This window comes from Cynara cardunculus (genome assembly GCF_001531365.2).
Source record: "Cynara cardunculus var. scolymus isolate 2C chromosome LG 11, CcrdV1, whole genome shotgun sequence".
Lineage (NCBI taxonomy): Eukaryota > Viridiplantae > Streptophyta > Magnoliopsida > Asterales > Asteraceae > Cynara > Cynara cardunculus.
Window position 1 is genome coordinate 3,540,531 of NC_037538.1, and position 20,922 is coordinate 3,561,452.

General features: G+C 34.6%; 3 protein-coding genes across 3 annotated transcripts; 1 reads left to right on the plus strand and 2 right to left on the minus strand.

The window, feature by feature from the left end:
• The first annotated feature begins 449 nt into the window (after window positions 1–449).
• LOC112521325 (serine/threonine-protein kinase SRPK-like) lies at window positions 450–9,195 on the plus strand. The gene is made up of 5 exons (XM_025130114.1): window positions 450–821; window positions 1,309–2,289; window positions 5,105–5,152; window positions 5,287–5,670; window positions 8,917–9,195. Exons 1-4 carry the CDS (start codon window positions 594–596, stop codon window positions 5,650–5,652), a joined length of 1,623 nt encoding a protein of 540 aa, XP_024985882.1. The 5' UTR covers window positions 450–593; the 3' UTR covers window positions 5,653–5,670; window positions 8,917–9,195.
• A 935-nt stretch (window positions 9,196–10,130) lies between these two features.
• On the minus strand, window positions 10,131–16,776 carry LOC112521187 (magnesium transporter MRS2-11, chloroplastic-like). Its single transcript, XM_025129898.1, has 13 exons — window positions 16,281–16,776; window positions 15,134–15,206; window positions 14,730–14,800; window positions 14,196–14,281; window positions 13,961–14,054; window positions 13,401–13,469; window positions 12,831–12,911; window positions 12,574–12,736; window positions 12,457–12,502; window positions 11,897–11,977; window positions 11,626–11,708; window positions 10,747–10,790; window positions 10,131–10,647 (listed from the first exon to the last, which is right to left on the minus strand). Exons 1-13 carry the CDS (start codon window positions 16,665–16,667, stop codon window positions 10,552–10,554), a joined length of 1,374 nt encoding a protein of 457 aa, XP_024985666.1. The 5' UTR covers window positions 16,668–16,776; the 3' UTR covers window positions 10,131–10,551.
• Window positions 16,777–17,241: 465 nt separating this feature from the next.
• Window positions 17,242–20,367, minus strand: LOC112521188 (GDSL esterase/lipase At5g03820-like). The gene is made up of 5 exons (XM_025129899.1): window positions 20,099–20,367; window positions 18,839–18,969; window positions 18,110–18,343; window positions 17,774–18,029; window positions 17,242–17,560 (listed from the first exon to the last, which is right to left on the minus strand). Exons 1-5 carry the CDS (start codon window positions 20,361–20,363, stop codon window positions 17,367–17,369), a joined length of 1,080 nt encoding a protein of 359 aa, XP_024985667.1. The 5' UTR covers window positions 20,364–20,367; the 3' UTR covers window positions 17,242–17,366.
• Window positions 20,368–20,922: the final 555 nt, after the last annotated feature.

Sequence of the window (20,922 nt, forward strand, 5' to 3'; positions counted from 1 at the left end):
ATAAAAAATTGAATTAAAAAAATTACACAAAAAATGAAAACTTATATATATATATATATATTAATTTTTATAATATCTTCAAATTTATATCTTATTAAAAAAACATTATTGTTTGCTCAAAACTACATAAATTTGTATTATAATATCTACAGAGACAAAAAGATAAAATAAAACATTGAAATCGAAATATTTTTTGCTGCATTACACGAATACCCATCCAGTATTTTTATACGTAACTATATTTTTTGTATTCTCTTTATACATTAAAAAATTATAAACATTTCACATATTAAATAATACAAATTTGTAGTGTATTGACCTTTGTGCTAATCCATCATAATCACCATCTGTTTATCTGTATTAAAGAAAATAGCGATTTTGTTCATATATCTGCATACGTTTCTACCCTGAAAACAATTATAAATATAGAAACCCTAGAATCCGACTTCTTCTAGATACACTATTTTTTTAGAGGCGATATACTCTTTACTTTTGAGATTTCGATTCGAGATCAGTTGCAATCGATTGATTTCAAAAATTCAACTCACTCCCTCCTTTTCCCTCTTCCCAATCGGAGAGTGTTAAACCATCTGATGGCGGAGGAATATAATAATGATAGAAGAAACGGCGGCGCCGGCGATGATCGGAGCGAGGCAAGCGATTACACGTCGGAGGACGAAGGGACGGAGGATTACAGGCGTGGAGGTTATCATGCTGTTCGTATTGGTGATACGTTTAAGCATTCCAGATATGTTGTTCAGAGCAAGCTCGGTTGGGGTCATTTTTCCACTGTGTGGCTCGCTTGGGACACTCATAAATCGGTAGGTTTCATGTCTTCTAAATCGTCTAAAACACTTACGAACTTTGATTTCGCCTTTGGTTATCTATATGGCCGAGCAAGCTGATTGTTCGTAGAAACAGTACCAAAGTATATTTTTGCAAATCATTTTTCTTTCCAAAATTGAAGGGAGTAACGTGTTTAATGGTAGTCATATGGTTGATTATTTAGGTCGTGACCACACTTGAGTTGTTTGAGGTAGTAATTAGAAAATTGAACCATGATCTCGTCCTTTGGTCATAATTTCGGTCTGCCAGCCAGTCTTGTGCCTGTTTTGAGATTAAACGCTTCTAATAGTTGGCAAGGTGTTTTTGTTTATCTTATAATTTACTGTATGATTCTTGTGGATGAAAGAAGCATTATTTTTTGCATGAGTTCATATTAGGATGATATGCAATTTGTTTTATCGCTTCTCTCATTTGAGGGTACAAGTGAAGGAGTTCAAACAGCATTTTGGTTTTGTTTTGTAGAGATATGTAGCCTTAAAAGTACAAAAGAGTGCTCAACATTACACTGAGGCAGCAATGGACGAAATCACAATATTAAAGCAGATAGCCGAGGGAGACCCTGATGACAAGAAGTGTGTTGTGAAGCTTTTAGATCATTTCAAACACTCTGGACCAAATGGGCAGCATGTTTGTATGGTTTTTGAGTATTTGGGTGACAATCTCTTGACACTAATAAAGTATTCGGACTATCGGGGGATTCCTCTACACAAGGTTAAAGAAATTTGCTTCCACATTTTAGGGGGATTGGATTACTTGCATCGGCAGCTTTCTATTATTCACACTGATCTTAAACCAGAAAATATTTTACTTTTGTCTACGATTGATCCCGAAAAAGATCCAAGAAAAACAGGTTCACCTCTCATTCTTCCGTCCAGCAAGGAAAAAGTTTTGGCCGACTCTGGAACTTCTAAAGACATCAAGAGTTCAAATGGTGATCTAACCAAGAACCAGAAAAAGAAAATCAGGAAAAAGGCTAAGAAGGCAGCCTACAATGGTGCTGGAAAGGAAGAATCAGAGGAAGTTGAGTCTGTTAATGCAATAAATGGCGCTGATTCTTGTTGCAATGAGAAATCAAACGGAGACTCCCTTGAAGAGCATGCCACTGCATCGGTTGTAAAAGATGAATCCAATGATTTTTCTGAAGCAAGGAATTCTCGCCAAGGAAACCAACTTCGTAGGAGAGGAAGCCGCTCAACAAGGCAGAAGCTATTGGCAGAGGTTGACGTTAAGTGCAAGTTGGTTGATTTTGGYAAYGCATGYTGGACTTAYAAGCAATTTACWRGTGACATCCARACTAGGCARTACAGRTGTCCAGAGGTKCTACTAGGWTCCAAATACTCRACMTCYGCWGATCTATGGTCATTTGCATGYATATGCTTCGAGCTGGYMACTGGTGATGTTCTCTTTGATCCTCACAGCGGTGACAACTACGACAGGGATGAGGTACATTAGCATTCAGTTTTTAAATGTTCGATTATTCTATATAGTCTCCGTGACAATTTATGCAGGCAGTAGTGTGTGAATTGTATCATTGAACTTTCCTGCATCTAGGTGATTTCTTTCCTTCAATTTTCTTATCGTCACATTTTACTGCCTTAGACTGTACTCCTGTTTACAAAGTAGTGTCAGTTTTTTTTCCTTCCTGCTGATGTATCTAATCAGACTATCGGAGTGCTATCAGTACAGTAGCTTCACTTTTACCTGGATAGTTTGGACCTTGCTTCATTAAAGGGTCACTTGAATGGTTAAGGTACTCGTGCACATTCTAAGCAGTTGATGCATAGAGGTCAAAGTTGATAATTCTCCCGCGGTACAAATTATATGTTTGGTCAATTAGATATTAACATGTATCTTGAGTATGAAGAGGACGACTATGTGGAAGATATTAATCATGTCAAGTTTCTAGCATATACAAGATATGATTCAAGGCCTGAATACTCGGTCACACAGCTATAGCCTTTATACATTGGAAAAAAAGGCCCAATTTAATAGTTTCATGAAACTTTTGGTTACAGGAAAGAAAAGTTGCACAAAGTACCGTTGCATTCCTGGATTTAATTTTTTGGAAGCTATGGTTAATGGTCATTATTTGGGTGAGTCGAGTCATTAGCTATGGTGATGCACATGAAGAACTCAATTAATAATTCATACCGAGTTTTTTCCCCTCAATCCCTAAACCGATGATCATCCAAATATAGCATTGGATTTAAATTTTCTTTAAGAAGTTAATTGACAAGTGATCAACTATACCTAAATTCACCAACCTAATTTTCAGAAACAAGCAATAAACAGAATTAAATACGATGAATCACTTTAGTTGTAGGAATTGAATTCTTAAGGGTTTTGGTTGGTGTGACAGCTGTAGAGTGCCATTTGTATCAATTCAACCAACATTATTAAGATCCATTAATGCATTTCTCTTTTTAATAAACTAAAGTTGGAAGTGTGGAATCTGACACTCTACTGAACTCTTAGCTTGATTTTTTGCTTAAAACCCAGTGTGGCTGATCATCCGAAAAGACCTATCATAACTCATTAATCTTAAAAGCTTGGTTTTTACATATGCTGGAGGTTCTGAAATATCTCACTATCTAATTCTAGTTTCTATTTGACAAGTAAATGGTTACATGGATTTGTAATGTTGCTATAATGGTGAATAGGGCTACTTAAATAAATGTCTGCTGTGCTGTTTTTCTTCTTTTACACTCTTAGCAGATAGCCTTTTATCACACCTCCACAAATATGAGACCACCGGGACAACTGTGTTGAGTGTGTTGTGAGCCAACATATTACTTCTGTTACCAACTTCAATTTTTAAATGACAAAGAAAAGGTATGATCGTTTGACATCAATTGTTGCTTCATATAAAAATTCATTGTGCGACTCTGAATAGATTCCCAAATCATGTTTTAAGAAATTACGAGTTCCATGAGAAAGACACTTTTTCTCTTTACCATGGTGATGGTTTGGTGGACTTGTTTGGTGATTGAAAGATATCAAAAATTTCCATCTAGTGCAAGCCTATCTGATATAGAAAGATTTATATGTATGTGTGTGTGCATGTATTGATTCATAACAAACCAGAAAAATGAGATATAGATCTTGAAGCTTTTTATGGGTGGTGCTGATATGGAATTTTCTTAGGTCAGCAATAGGGAAGGAGTCCAATGATCACTGGGGAAGGTTAGTTTAGATCTGTCATCAACAGTACCTGTGCTTCAACCATATTCTGCACAGCATAGACCCCCTTGACGCTTTTTCTTATGGTCCATTAGTTGGTAGAAGTTCATTCGACCATGGTGATGCTAAGTTGTGTTACAAGTGTCTTCAGTTGATATCAAGGTCTCCCTAAGAGTGTTATTGGTTCTAATACGATGCACACTATTGGTTTTGTGTCACTTTAAGTTGGATAGGAGAACTGTCTTCTAAGGAACAACCTTTTCTTCACTTCTTGTCAATTGTTACAAGTACATGGTCATATTTGAAGAGCCATAGGTTCAACCCCACTTGCGGAACACTTAGGGGCTGTTTGGTTGGTTTTCCATTAAATCATATATGGATAAAGTTGTCTGTGTGGATTAATCTGGCTATATAGATTGAAGAAGTTTTTATTTGGGAGGGTTTTTTCATAGATGGAAGGAGCGTGTTTTTTAATTGGGAGCTGCAGGTTTGAAAAAAACTTGACTTTCTGCATAAACCCCCCTTAGAAATCTACTGAATAAGACACTTTCTATATCATTAAGCCACTACCAAACAGTCATGTATAACTGACAGAAGTTGCGAGTCCCATTAAGCTTATTAAGCTGCTAACAAACATGCTCTTAGGACGATCACTTTAATTTTAATTCTGCCGAGCTACTTCTCTGCAGATCTTTCTATGTAGTTAACAGTGGGGCAAAACGGCAAACAACCTATATAGCGCCATCTGTTAGGAGATAGAAGGCAAACAATGTTATAGAATTTGGTTTATGTGGGACAACCAAATCCCAACACTTTTAGCTGGGGCATGGAGTATATACTGCTCTTCTCCCATTTTTCTTGACATATAGTTTAAGTCATCATCACCCAATTACTTATCTGTTATATGCATGCGTGTATGTACTTTCACCTGCTCTCGTATATGAATACAAATTAAGATGGTTTTACATAAAAGAATGTCTTGTATTATTATCTGATCAAATATCAGCTTCTAATTTTATTTCTTATATCAAGTGTTTTATTATGTCTGTCATTGTTAAATTACGTTTGCACTTAACAGGATCACTTGGCCCTAATGATGGAACTTCTTGGAATGATGCCTCGAAAGGTCGGACGTTATGCATTATATTTCCGTTCTACTAAATTTTGTTTTTTAATCCCTTTAGTTGGACCAAATTTCACGTGATACTTTTCCGCATAGGTACCAAACTGTAGAAGTCCTTATTACATTGTATTGTGCAGATAGCTTTAGGTGGGCGCTACTCTCGGGATTTCTTCAACCGACATGGTGATTTGAGACATATACGGCGGTTACGTTTTTGGCCTCTAAAGAAGGTTCTTATGGAGAAATACGAGTTCAGTGAAGAAGATGCAAATGAGTTGTCTGATTTTCTTGTTCCTATACTCGAATTTGTCCCTGAGAAGAGGCCTACTGCTGCACAATGCCTTGCTCACCCATGGATCACTGGAGTACCTCGGCATCTTGCTTCTGAGGAAACTGATAACAAGACTTTGGAAAGTAAGAGAGAGAAAGATGAGAGGGAAGCAATGGAGGTTGGAATGGGGAACATAGCAATTGGGGGAGTTTCAAAACCAGCACTAAGATAAGCCTGCTAAGTTTCAAAGGTAACATTCTTGTTTTGCTTTTTCTCCATAATACTAGTACTACCTCAATTCCTGAATTTTAGATTTCGTTTAGAATTTGGTGATAAAATAGGACATTGTTAACTGACTTGGTATTCGGGGAAGGTTCAAAGGGGAATCATAAATATTTTGAGAGAACCAGTAAATGCATTGATGCATATACACTTAATGAATTCCAATGAGTTATATTTAGGGGAAAGCCCCCCAAAAAATGAAATAATGAGGAACACCCTAATAATTGTCCATCCGTATGGCATACTCATGTGCATACAAATTGAGGATGTTTTCTTGTTTTTATAAACGTGTGCATGTCATACGCATGTGCATATTGGAAAAATCACTTGCAAAATACTTGTATGCACATGTGCATACCGTTCAAATGAATGATTACTAGGGTGTCCCTTATTTTTTCATTTTTTTGCGGTTTTTCTCTGAAAAATGAAAATTGAGGGACATCATAGCAACCATTCATCCGTATCATATGCACACGTGCATACAAGAATTTGTCGGTATGCACATATGCAAAGAAACCGAGAAACATCTCCAATTCCTTGTGTATATCGTACATATGAATGTTTATTAGGGTGTTATTTCCATTTTTTTGGAGGTTTTCCTATGCACCAATACATGTATAGCACATATACATTGATGAATATACTGATTGCCATATACATATTTTGATAGTGTATTATGCGTCAATGCATATATATATATATATATATATATATATATATATATATATATAGAGAGAGAGAGAAGCGTTCAAATGCGAACCCTCTCCGTTTGTGTAAACCGTGTGAACCAATCTCAACCATCCATTTTCTTGATCAATGGTCAAGATTTGTAGGCTTTATTTATGGAAATTAAAAAAAAATAAAAATAAAAATTCAATTTATTTAATCAATAAGGGTATAATGGTAAACATAATTAACTATTTTGTAATGAAACATTTTCACGTAAGAAACTGCATACAAACAGATTAACTTCATATCGAACAAAATCCATTATGAATTATTTCATTACCTATGAATGTATTTCATTATATTTTTTCATGAATTTTTTTCATTACATATTTTTACATGAAATTGTTTCATGTTAATTATTCCATTATGCACCCGTTGCATGATACATATATTTCATGCAGAACAAATCCCAATATGCACCTGTTTCATGATGCATTCTAACCATTGCTCGGTTCAACTTCAAATACAATTCATCATGTATCACGATGAAAGTTGTGCATTAATCTCGAATAACTTTGAAAAATAAAACTTTCATTACAATGAAATTACTTCGTTACAATGAAACACCTTCATGATGAATGTATTTCATTAACTTTTTTTTTTTAATTTTTTTCATTACATATTTCACATGAAACTATTTCGTTATATATTTCACTTCAATCTATCTCATTATACACCCGTTTCATTATACGTATATTTCAAAAAGAACAAAATCCAATATGCACTCGTTTCATAACCATTCTAACAACAGAGCGGTTCAACTTTTGATACAATGCATCATGTATCACGATGAAAGTAGTGCATTAAACTAGCTATATTTTCTTAACTTTTCACATGAATCTATTTCATTAACTGTTTCACCTCAATCTATTTCATTCACTCTTTTAAATGCATCTACTCCATAATGCACCCATTTCGTGATACGTTAATTTCAAAAGTAACAAAACGATTTATGCAACAGTATCATGACTATTATAACAACTAAACGCAACAACTTCATATACATTTTTTCATGGATCTCAATGAAAGTAGTTCATTAGATTTCGAGTTTTTTAATTGCATCATGAATCTATTGCATACACCTTCATATTTTTAATTGTACAAGATACCAGAATCCTCATTCCATTGCAATTTCTTAAAATTAAAGATTTTAATAATATATTACAATAAAAGCTTAAAACATTACTATGTTTCATACTTTCTCCTAATAAATTTGCCTTAAATAAAATATATTATTAACTTCTTTAATTATCAAATTTTTTTGTAAAATGACATAAATAACCTTATCAATTAAATTTAATTAAAAATAAATGGAATTATCTTATTGGTCAATCTTGGTTCACACGGTTCGTAAGAATTGGACGGTTCGCATTTGAACCTGCCCCTATATATATATATATATATGTTCATATTTCTCATAGTATTCATGGTTCTTATTTGAACTTCCCCCTTGATATTAAGCTTTAATTTAAAGGTTGGAAACTATTTAATACTTGATGAATTCAACATGGTGCCATTGTCTTTCCTTTTCCAAGTATAAATATAACTTCATCGGTCATCCGGGAAAACCGAAGTTGGTTTACATAAGCTTGTGAACACTAGTATATCCATAACTTGATTTTGATGTTCTTATATGGTTTAGGAAAGAAAACACATCTCGACCGTTTGAGTTCTTTTATTTTCTGAAGTGAGGTTATCACTTATCAAGGTCTCAAATTCAATAAAACATAGTTTCCATTTTCTTTTCAATTTTCATATCTTATTTATGGGACAACATCGTCTTGTTAGAAATCACGTTGACATTAAGGGTGTGTTTCGTATTCAAACAAGATAGACAGTTGGTCAGCGTTTGGTAAGACAGAACTGCACAAGACAAGATAAATAAAATGACCAATTTAGCTCTAATGAGTTGTATATATATTTGATTAATTTATATAATGTATTAAATTATAATAAAAGAAATATCTTTTATACAAAATATATTATTAGAAACTTATCGTCAAGATGATTAAAATGACACAAGACTAAAAAGTTTATGTAGTTTCTAATTTTTTACTTTATACATTTTTTATATTATCAATATTTAATAAATTACATAAATTAACTACAATATAGAAACCTTATAAAAATAATATTTTGAGGACAGTAAAGTGAAAGTTTAAAGAACATAAWATACAATAAATAAAATTTAAAAAATAAATAAAAAGTAAAGTGGGAGGCGAATTCGATGTTTTGGAAGAGAATTAGGTTTTATTTTGAAGTTATAATGGTAAAATATAGGTTTGTTTCACCTTGTTCCATAAGGTGGCGGTGGAACACGCCTGTTCCGCTTTGTTCCACATAAAAGTCTCACCAAACATGGAACACCTGTCTTGTCCAACGTACCAAACGCACCTTAAGGGAAAATTTAAACAACAATTACAAGTGGTTATGTGTTTCTTGAAAAATGTTATGGTTTGTTGCTTATGTTGTTCCTACATTTCAGGGATGGAGCACCCAAATATGAATCTAGAGATGGTGGCATTTTCCCCTCCATTGAACTTGGTGGAAGATGAAACACAGTGAGTTCAGTATATCCTTGATGTCCATGCTGATTGTGAATGAGGTCTTTTGTGAAGCATGCTCAATGATGTGTAGCTACAAGTATTCTTTGTACAATTCATGGAATATTCTGTTATCGGAGGGATAATATTGGTATTGTTTGTAATGTGGTTGGTGACAAACACAATTTGCACATTTTTATTGGAGTTTGTCCTGATTTTGTTAAGACATGGGAGTGAGAAAGTATGTTACACAGGGTTATCCTTTTTTTCGGATTGCTAGGCCACAATTGATGAGTTGAACCAATAACTTCTAGTAGATTGACTTAGGGGTTGTTTGTCAAACGCTTATCCGGGTAAGCGCTTACCAAAATCACATTACCTTATCGGATGAATATGGTAAGGACCAAGAATCTTACCTGGTAAGAGCGAGACAAGGACCAAGAGTTTTACCCGGTAAGTGAGGGCAACGACTTTTACCACGGTAAGTGCTTACGGGATAAGTTGATGCATACGATGCCGTTTTGGTGGACTAAAATCTTACCCGGTAAGTAAAGGGTAATATTAAATTTTACCGGTAAGCGCTTATCGGGTAAGTGTTTGGTAAACGGCCCCTTAAATTATGAGGAAAATTTATACTAACCAATGATTTAAAGTTTATAAAAAGCTCACAAACCCCATTCCCCCGAGCTCATTTCAGCTCGTTATCAACAATAGTAAACGAAATATGTGGTTGATTAGCAGTTTTTTGTTCACAACCAAAACTCCTATTTTTCTTGCACATAATAATTGAGTCCATAACTTGTTATTCATAGAGGTGGATTTGGTATGGTATTAAGTTTTTTTTTCTCTAGTAGTGTGTGCCAATCAATTATAACTGAACTTGATTGAAACCAGCTTTCTTTTGTTGGTACATGTTTTGTACCAGCTTCAAATCACATATATGAAAACTTGCTATTATGTTCAAATTTTGAGGGACATGTTGAGTTTTCAAATAACATGTGATCTTTAAGAGTTTTTAACCGCAAAGAATAAAACTTTTAAGCATCATCCAAATGCTCAAACAAAATGATTAAAGTTACAATGTTTAATATTCAATACATAAAAAATTAAATAAGTCGGTATGCGATGGTACACAACTTCCAATACTGTTCAATACTGCCAACCGATTGTAATTGATAACAATTAAGATACATATGCTGATTGGTTTAGTTTGGTACAAAATTACCACCCCTGGTTATTCCGATACCATCTAGGGATTATGCTGACCAGACAACAAACTTTAACTGATAACAACATATGCAACACTCAGATATACACACAACAAAGATTTAGGAATTAGGAATTACATACATGATATATATATACTCTGCTATCTTGCTAAAATCCTCCATTCGTTACCTCGAATGGAAACAGAGCTTAATCTTTTCGATTGATGTGATTGCTATCAAGAACTCTAATGGCAGATCCTAATGGTTTCATCTCTGCTTTTGTATCCCTTGTCCATAATTTTGTAAGAAGTACAATTTCTTTGCCGAAATGATAATTGATCAGATGAAGATTTAACTTACAAAAGCAGCCTACAGAATCTTCTTTGACCGGAGGTACGAGTACGTGAGAAAAAATGCGACTACAGCACCAAAGACGATTCCTGCTGTAGTAAGCCAAAATGCAAACTGCATACGATAATTTACGTGAGTGTTATAAGATGTCGATTGTTCTGTTCCCGTATGTAGGAAGGACACTAAAGATTTTTGACGTTAAGATGAGCGTACCACGTGTTCTTCAAGATAGGATCTTAGATTCATGCCAAATATACCTAGAAACAAAATGAACAGTGAGTTTTTGGTGCTTTTAACTCATGGAGTTAGCTGATCTCTTCCTGCATTGGAACATGAGTAATGGGAAATTAACGCAAATAACCCTTTTGACCAACGCAACACCTCCTAGCCATCGCTTTACTATTTTATCAAACCCTCTGTAAGTGCCCTTGCCGCAACTTGAAGAGGGCGCATTTTATAAAAAAAATGAGTTTCAAACTTGAGGCAGCATTTAACTCATCGATGCCCCCTCCACAAGTGAACAAAAGTTAAGTTTAATTATTTTTTTAACTCATTATTTAACTCATCAATGCCCCATCCCCAACTGAATACAAGTCAAGTTTAATTATTTTTTTAACTCATCAATGCCCCATCCGCAAGTGAACAAAAGTTAAGTTTATCTTTTTGAACTCATCAATGCCCCCTCCGCAAATGAACAAAAGTTGAGTTTAAATATATTTTTTATACTCACTATTTAACTCATATATGTCCCCGCAGCAAGTGCACTTGCAGAGGTATTGATTTAATGGTACAAATGGAAAAGAGACGGCTAGAAGGTGCATTGCCTCGGTCAAAATGACTATTTACGTTAATTTCCCCATAAATAATGCCTAGTTTTAGAATCTAAGAAAATCGATTAACTTAAAGTACTGCAACGAATAGCCAATTTTGTTCCAATATTCTAAGATGCTCAAATGTTTCGTTTCTTCTTTAAAACTAAATTTACGCTAACATTTCCTGATTTCATAACACTTTGATTAATATGTCCATAAAGTCGAATCTTGCATAATCCATGGGATGGGAAGTAGTATAATTTAAGCAAAAAGTAAGAACCTGAAACCAGGGCACCAACTGCAAGACAAAAGGTCCCAACCTGAAGAAGCAATTCAAATCTGCTCACCTGAAGCCTCCGGGAACTGGTAATAAGAGTAGACAACGTTTACACATGAACTGAATTATTTCATCATTTATCCCCCTGTCTTTCTTTGCAAAAACCTCCATTTCAGGATGTCCCATGAAAATTGGGTGGTTCTCTTTTGGCTTCAACTTCAGGTAAAAACTAAAATACTTCAAGTGATATAGCATAGCAAAAACTTATGCAAACCTCAAGTTTACAGCGATCGAGTCTTCCATTTCTCTTGCAGAATCAAGAAGTCTTTCTGCTTGATTATGACATGATTCACATCTGCAATCGTAGGAAAAGTATTCATTCAACTTAGTGCTAAGCATACTTCTAAAAGGCTCGACTCAAAAAATGAAAAATTGAGGAACACCTCCGTAACCATTCATCTGTACGATATGCACATGTGCATACACGTAAGTAATTTGTCCAGTATGCACATTTGCATAACAGCACACGTGCATAGAAACAGGAAACAACTTCAATTACTTGTATTCACATGTGCATACCATACACGTGAACGGTTATAAGGTGTTCCTCGATTTTTCATTTTTTGGGGGTTTTCCCCTGAACCTCACTGTATATATGATATAGAGATTTGTCGTCATAAGTCACGCCTTGAAAAACGCTGTGGCCTTGCCATCACTCCCAAGGCTTGAGGCTTGGCCTCGCCGCCACGCCTCATGCCATTTAGAACCTTCTGCATACCCCACAAATTGCAATATAGGTCCTGCCCTCAAGTTCTTTTCAGAAGAGATATCTACCTGTGAAGATAATTTTCCAGCAACATTTCAATTTCCTCCTCCTCTTCTGCATATGATGAAATCAACAATGAGTTACCATATTTTATAACAATATCTCCAACTATGCAACATACTTACCCTCAGCAATCTGCTTCTCAAGTGGAACTGAGCATTCCACATCACTGTTTCTACCCAAGATGCAGTTTCTGCCCACAATACAGAGACGGCGTATTTCTTGAGAATCCTCTAGAATATCAAGCAGCATTTGTCTGAGTGCCCCTGCTTTTGATCCCAGCTCGACCTTTCATGCAAAAAATAGGGACTTGGTTTATTTCCAGTTCACATAATAGGCATCGAAGCTCAAGGGAAAAAATGATGTGATTAATTAATGGTACCAAGGTTTGCTTGCAAATGCGAAGTTGTTCCAATATACCAGCTGTTAATCGGTTTGGTAAAACCTTAAGTAGATCTTGAACCTGAAGCACAATGCAAAGGTTTCTCTACCGATTAGTATGCGGGTGTAATAAAATTGAGTGATCGGCATAAACTAGTGCTATAAATAACTTTAAGAGGCTGATTGGTTGGTTTTCCATTGTATGGATAAAGTTGTCTGTGTGGATTAATCTATCTGTATAGATTGGAAAGGTTTTTGTTTGGAAGAGTTTTATCATTAATGGAAGGAGCGTGTTTTTTAATTGGAAGGGCAGGTTCGGAAAAAACCTTGCTTTCTGCATAAAGCTCCCTCCTAAAAGCTTACTGAATAAGCCACTTGCCACTACAAAACAGCCATGTATAGCCGACTGAATAAGCTGTGAGTCTTTTATGCACAACTTTTGTTCATACAGTAAGGACTAAACTCCTTCAGTCAATACTCTGGCTTTTACCACCCAAAATTTAGGATATCATCTTATACTGAAATTCACCAAAAGTAAACTAAAATGTACTCAATGTGTTTCCATACTCACATGTGGGTCTAAATCCATTAGTCTGTGCTCAAAGTGCTGTATTCGTGAATGAAGGGCGGCTTCAACGACCTGAAATCCAAGTTCAAAGTTCTTGTTAAACCTTGATAAAATCCAAAATCTAGAAACTGGAGTAAAATTCACTTAGGGTGCATCTGGTATCTGGACAGAATAGGACAGAACAACTGTTAAACAAAACTAGATGGAACATAACAGATAAAATGACCAATTTAACCCTGAGGAGTTGTTCTGTTTGTTCCACATAAAAGTCCTGCCAAATGTGGAACAGTGATCCCTATGTTGTTATGTCTTCTCCAGCTTACCAAACGCACCCTTACGGGGCAAAAGCCAATCCCGAAGGACAGGACCTAAAAGGCCATGGTTTTAACTCGATGGCAAGCAAACTCATGCGAACATCGGTCTGAAAGCTGAAGAAATTTTAGCCATCAAAGCTTATAGAAACACTAGATGAATAAAAGCAACTTGGGTGATATAATCCATAGAAAGGGAACAAAAATCATATACTAGATGAACCCAGAAAACTTATATAGAACAAAACCAACCTCAAGCTCAAAGGGCATTACTAGACCTCCTCCAATCATACTTTTAGGATTTAAGCGAGGTAATAAATCATCAATAAAAGCTTTTCCTCCTCTACTGCAATACTCAACAGAATAAACCAGAAAAGAAATGCGTCAATTCAGTAGTGGATTCCTCCCTCTGTCCCAATCAGTAACCTTGATTCAGGATGAAAATACGACTTAATCTCAGAGGACTTTTCATACAAGCAATGCTTACCGGTTGTAGTTAAATATAAAGACACTCTCTTGCATTGCAATTGCCCGCAGCGAGCCCAAATTCAATAGTATGGCATTTTCACGAACCTATAAAAGAAATCATAAGACGTGTGTATTAATGCTGACCTACAACCATGGTGCTTATGCTTTTGATAATCTTTTGATGTGATTGCATGGGATTTTTTTACTAGGATAATTAACGATAATATTCGCATAAGTCCTGTGCATGTTCGAAAGGCACATTTTTCTCATGGTTCTACGAATGCAAACACAAACTCTTGGAGAAAGCGAAATGCCGACATCTGTGATCATATAGATGCTACTGGCCTACTGATAAAAGCACGCACTACCAAATTCATAATATATATACACATATATGGGTAAATATGTATGCATAATATACAAGCTGCTAAATTGCAACAAAACTAAGAAGCATCTTGCCAGGAAATGCATCTATCAGTACCACCTGCATACAAATAAGATTTTGATCTACATCCGTATGACTTCATAGCAGTAGCTTGGCTTGGCACTATACCAGCAAAGAAGGCATTGTGTTTGTCAACCATAACGATGGATCAACACTCCGTATGTCACGAGGACGAAGACCTGAAATCAGAAACCTAAATTAAGACATGCCAATTAAGTGTTGACGATAAACTTAACTCAGTTGTTGTAGAATTACCAAGATAAAAAGATGCACAGAGAATAAGAAAGAAAAATCTAACTACGAAGGGCATAGTTGTAATTCTAACTATTTTAAGAGTTACACATAAATATATGAATATTAAGGTGGCTTGAACATTAGATCTTTATTCACAATTATGGGATTCATGATGAAACTCTAGATTGAACAGAGCTGCAAGAAGAAGCAAAAAAAGTTCAGCCAACTAGCAAAAGCAATCCCCACTGGAAATAAATCATTATTTGGGGAGTGTTCACCACTTGACTTTAGTAGATGCCGTCTGTGAACTTTTCTGGTTGAGACCATTCCTTTTGAACTTACTTCCACAACCTTTAAGAGAAGAACAACACATATATAAAAATATTAGATGAACTTATGATGAAATAACTGCAAATGAAGTATTTTTATAACTAATCATTTTGAAGAGTCACAAGAATGTCAGTATGTCATATAAGGCTTCAACTAATTTAAAAGACCAACAATGGTAGCATTTAAAATCAACCCCTTTTCAGCCAAAGTCTCAAACCGCATGCACATATTTACATTGAAGTTTCATAGATGTTTCTTCCTTGTAGATACAATTGATGGAATATTCATGTATACATATACATGCTTAGCTCTTAATAGCAATAAAAACAGTTACATTTTAACCTTTTTCTCAAATTTGTTGCTATGCCTAAAACAGGAAATCCTAGACTAGGAGTAGTCTCTTGTCCTTGGAACAAATTGAAACTGGTGCTTATAGTTGCAATAAGATGGCAAGGAAACTTTGGGCAGAAATCATAAGTTCCCTCTTTTTAGAATTACACCTTCCCTGTATCAATATGACCATAAATTTTGATTGATTTTTAGCCTAATCTAACTAATTTGGGATAAAGGTTTGATGTTCTTGCTGGTACATTATTCCCAAATAACTTGTACTAACACTAATGAGCAATGAGACTCCATTGCCACATATTATAGTCATTATAGTTTGTACACTTGTAAGTAAAAATCTATGGAACTTCAAGTATGTCATATGAATATTATTCGATTACCCCATGGGCCTGTCTGGCAGCAACTTAATAAGCTTAATGGAACTTAGAGCTTGTTTGGTCAGCTATACATGACGATTTAGTATAGACTTAATCATATACAAAGTGGTTTATCCAGTAAGCTTCCATGGAAGCTTTATACAGAAAGTCAAAAAAATTCCAAACATGCTCATCCCAATTAAAAAACACTTAATCTACTTTTAACTTGAGGGAAAATCAACCAAAACAGCCCCAATTATGTTGTTGTGCTTCAGTTTCGGGCATCTCACTGCCTTGCGAATAAGTTTTCAGTGTCACAGGCTACATTGGAAAATCAAAACTAAACTGCATAAGCTACGAAACGACGCAATCATTTAAAATCCAAACAAACCTCATAAACCGGATCACGACTCCCAAGGTTAAGAGCATCAGACAAAGACGAAACATTCCTTCTCGAACCACCGGTAGTAATTCTGTCGAACTCATCCGAGCTTTGATAACTCTCTTCACCGGAATCATCATCATCATCATTACCAGCAGAAGTTTCCTCCGTACTCTCTTCCGTTGATTTCACATAACGCTTAGACCTACCAGTCGACAAAATTTCCAATGGAATCGGGAACAGGAAATAGCAACTCTTCCGCAGAGAAATGGCCGGATATGTTTGCCGGATCAAGGTGTCTCTGTGACAAAGAATACAGGACGGCGGCAAATGAACCACCGATAAATGCGGGAAGTGTGAGGTTGAAGAATTTGGAATTATAGTTTTTAGCGCCATTGCGAAAGCTAAATGAGTAAATTCAATTGGTAGAGGGTGATTATGTTTGAGAATCCGATTCCATGTGAATTTCTGTGAGTGTGAAATCCAGTGGTGGTTGTGAATTTGTATGTGTGTGAAATCCGGTGGTGGTGGTGGTGGTGGTGGTGGTGGTGGAGGTTAGTGAGGGGGAGGTCGACAGTGGGGGTTTCTGGTGGTTATGTTTTGTCCACGTGGACTTTATCCACCGTAGCTCTCGTGATACTTTACCGCTAACTTTTAAAAAAGTCCACTTCTTCGTTCTAGAGTTTTGTATTCGTTTCAAATTAACATTGAAAAATTAACGTTTTTTATTTATTTTTTAACGCATTTTCAAAAATTGTATTTGAAAATCTCGTAAGTCACAATTTAAATATTCAATTATTATTTATACATTATATTATAAAGTATTTGACAAAAATTCTTAAAAATTATTTTTTATACATGAAGTACTGTTATTGATGCATATTACTTAAAATTCAAGATTACAAACAAATTATACGTTAGTACAACGTATTAGAGCTTCATGCTTGAATTCGTGTAAATAAAGGCAGATAAACATAATCAAATAGAAGATAAAAAAGAATATTAAAATTACAAGAAAGAAAAGTCGAACAAGAAACAAGATGGGTTTAAAGCGTATATGGGTAATTGAGTATGTAGTTGGTTTTGGTGAATTGATCACGATACAAGAGAGATGCCATCAAGGAGCAAGTCGTCTGCTACTATCTTGTTTGCCGCTTCTGACGGATGAAACCCATCCCAAAAAACATATTCCGATGCATTTGCACATGTCCCCGGTGACTCCTTGTTGCATAGAAACGATGTCTCCACCAACCCTGTACCGCAACAAGCCTTCCTTGCTTCAAAGAACCCTATAACACAACACATGTTTCAATCATTACATCATTATATACATGGCCAAGCTCATTTTCACGTGAGAACTACAAAAAGTTAAGAACCGTAAGAATATATATATATATATATATATATATATATTCTTACGGTTCTTATATTGCCAGAATATACGGTTCTCAATTTTTTATGGTTCTTATGAACTAATTTGTCTAACTGTATCATGTATATACCATAATCAGTAGGTTTCTGAATAAGGTCATAAAGAGGATTGTAGATATCCAACACCACAAGATTAAGTCCTGAGAGTTTGGATTTTAGAGATGCAGATGTTTCATTCAGCTTCTTATTGAAGTATACAGCTACTGTGTTCATCTTCGTAACACACTCGTTACTATCTTCACTAAAGATTGTAATGGATGCTGGTAAGCAACCAATTGGTGGTAAAGTCGACACACCGATCTTTCTTGCTCCCGCCCCATATAATTCCTATCACAAAAAATTGAACAAAATCATATAATTTCTTCATATTTGATCTTTTTTCTATTTGAATTTTGCTTATTAATTACCTGGATGAAGTGGGAGTAAGCTTGAATAAGGATGTCTGAAAACTGATAAGGCGTGTAAACTTTGTATAGGAGTGGATTAATATAATAATTCTGGATAAAATCACTGCTTCCAGAACTAAGCAGATATATTGAACCTGTGATTATTGATGTAGCATTGGACTGTCCTGCTATGCTGATCAGTTTCTTTTGGTATTCCTTGTAGTACCCGAGTTGCTTGCTCAATGGGATCGTATTCTACATTTATTTTTCAATCAATTTTTATATCAATAATACGATATATAGAGATAAATGATTAACTTTAGAATAATATATAGGGCAAATTGCATAAAAAAGTAACGTATTTTAACTTGATTTTTATTTTGGGAAAACGTACTTTGAAACTTCCATTTTGATATCTAAGATGTAAAGTTTTAAACATTTAAGTACCCGGGTAACCGGTTGAAGCATTAACCGGTTATCATGCTGATGTGACGAGTGATGTGGTATCCAACTCAGTATTATTTGCTGACGTGGTTAGTGACGTAAAATTTTTTTAATCTAAATTAGTCTTTTTTTTAATCTAAAATTAGTTTTTTTAATCGGTTACTCGGGTACTTAAATGTTTAAAATTTTGTATCTTAGATATCAAAATAGAAGTTTTGAAGGTACGCTACCTAAAATAAAAATTAAATTAAAATACGTTATTTTTTCATACAATTTATCATAGTAGAGAGAAAAAATTGGTGTTACATATAGGGTGGCAGTGGTCTCATAATATCCGGAGCCACCGGAGGCAAAGTTAGCTCCCAACAAAAGGTTCTTCCCATTGGCTTCTTTGCTTAGTATGGGTGGAGGGTACGATGTAAATCCTAGATTCTCACCTGCACCATACAAGTTGTCGGTTGTAATTATATGTCATCGTAGCAATAAAATCTTTTATGTACACGACATTAAATATATCTAAATGTCTTAATAGAATGTTTTATATACAGTGTTCCCAAACTGCACCGCATGTATACTTGTCAAACTGTAAACGTTTTTTCGAATAATATAATATAAAAAGTCTAACGTTATGCTTTATTTCTAAATTGTCTTTAAGAAAAACTTTTTAGGGCCTTTTAAAAGTGTTTTGTCAATTTATTGCAACATATTTTACATAAGATGAACGTTTGTTTGATTATGTTAAAACGTAAATTTTATTAAACAATCTATTTAAAAATATATTTTGCATATTATAAAGTCAATTTTATTGTAGTGTGGACTGTGGACACATGACACACAAACACTCTAGCATTAATTTGTGTACGTACACATATATTGATAAGGGTGCTCAAAAACCCTACCAACCAACCCAACCTAACATGAAATAACTCAACCCGAAGCAACTCGATGTTTAATCGAGTTGTAAAATTTTCATGATTATCGGGTTGATATTGGGTTACTTTTAGATTTAATATGATTGTTGAATTTCGATTAATATGTATATTAGACAATTACATTATCATGTATATTCTTCATGTACATATATTTTCAATCAATTCATCTCTATATAACTTCTTTGTATATATGTTCATTAACTGTGGACATGTGTGTGTATGTGTATATATATATATATATATGTGTGTGTGTGTGTGTATATATATATATATATATTTGTGTGTGTGTGTGCGTGTGTGTAAATTGAGAAAATTTAAAAAATATAGATAAGTTATACCAAATGGTTGATGATGAAAAAAGATTACGAGTATGCCAGAGAAAACAATATATTCAAAGTTAGAAGAATATTTTGATGTATCAAAGTATCAACCCGAATAACCTGACCAACCCAACGGTTTGGGTTGGGTTGCATTTTGGTTTGGGTTGAGATTTTTCAAATTGCAAGCATTGGATTGAGTTTGTTCAAATGCCTTCAAACCCGATCAACCCAACACATGAGCATCCTTATGTATCAATATCGTTTCAACAAATTTGGTTGTTTTGTTTAATTTACCCGAGAGACTAGCTACTTACCGGTGAAGTCGGAGGCGAGTTTCCCGTTACAAAACCGGCCGGTAGGATGGCTGTCGGTGAAGTCCCTACCATAAGGAGGGAAGTTAGATTTGACAAGGGTTTCAAGGTGGTTATTGTTACCGGCATCAACAACTGAGTCTCCAAATATGAAGAGTCCCGGAACTAATGGCTGACCGTTCCCTTCGGTACTCGATAAAAATAAAACACCCACAAATAACACAAGAAGAACATCAACTCTCCAAGATGAGGTTTCAACCATGCCCATTTCACTTTGTTTTTTCAAAGAGGAACCGATGACTACAATTGTGTGTTTGTAAATAGAAGGGTGGAAATTTATACAAGATGTTAAACAATATCATAATATATATATATATATATATATATATATATATATATATAATATATATATATATATATAAAATAGATGTTGGAGTTGGATATATAACTTTTTAGAGATTTTAACTATTCATACTATATTATAAAAATTGAACAATAAAAGTTGAAATCTTTGAAAAATATATATTTAATTCAATAGATTCTATATTTTACAGATTTATTATATTATTCAAATACATTTTTTTAAAAGAGTTTATATAAAATGATAATAATTCAATCTTATTGGTGGAAATAAATAAAAAATTGATTATTCTCTGTGAACATCAAGTTTTAAAAAAGTATCTAAAATTTGAACTTTCTCTATTTTAGATAACAACAGAGAGGATTTGCTGAAGCAAAAGAGAAAATAGGGTTGAAGACATTTTAACAAGTCAACCTAATATTTGTGATTTGAAAAATCTCAACCAACTTAATCCAAACTGTGGCGG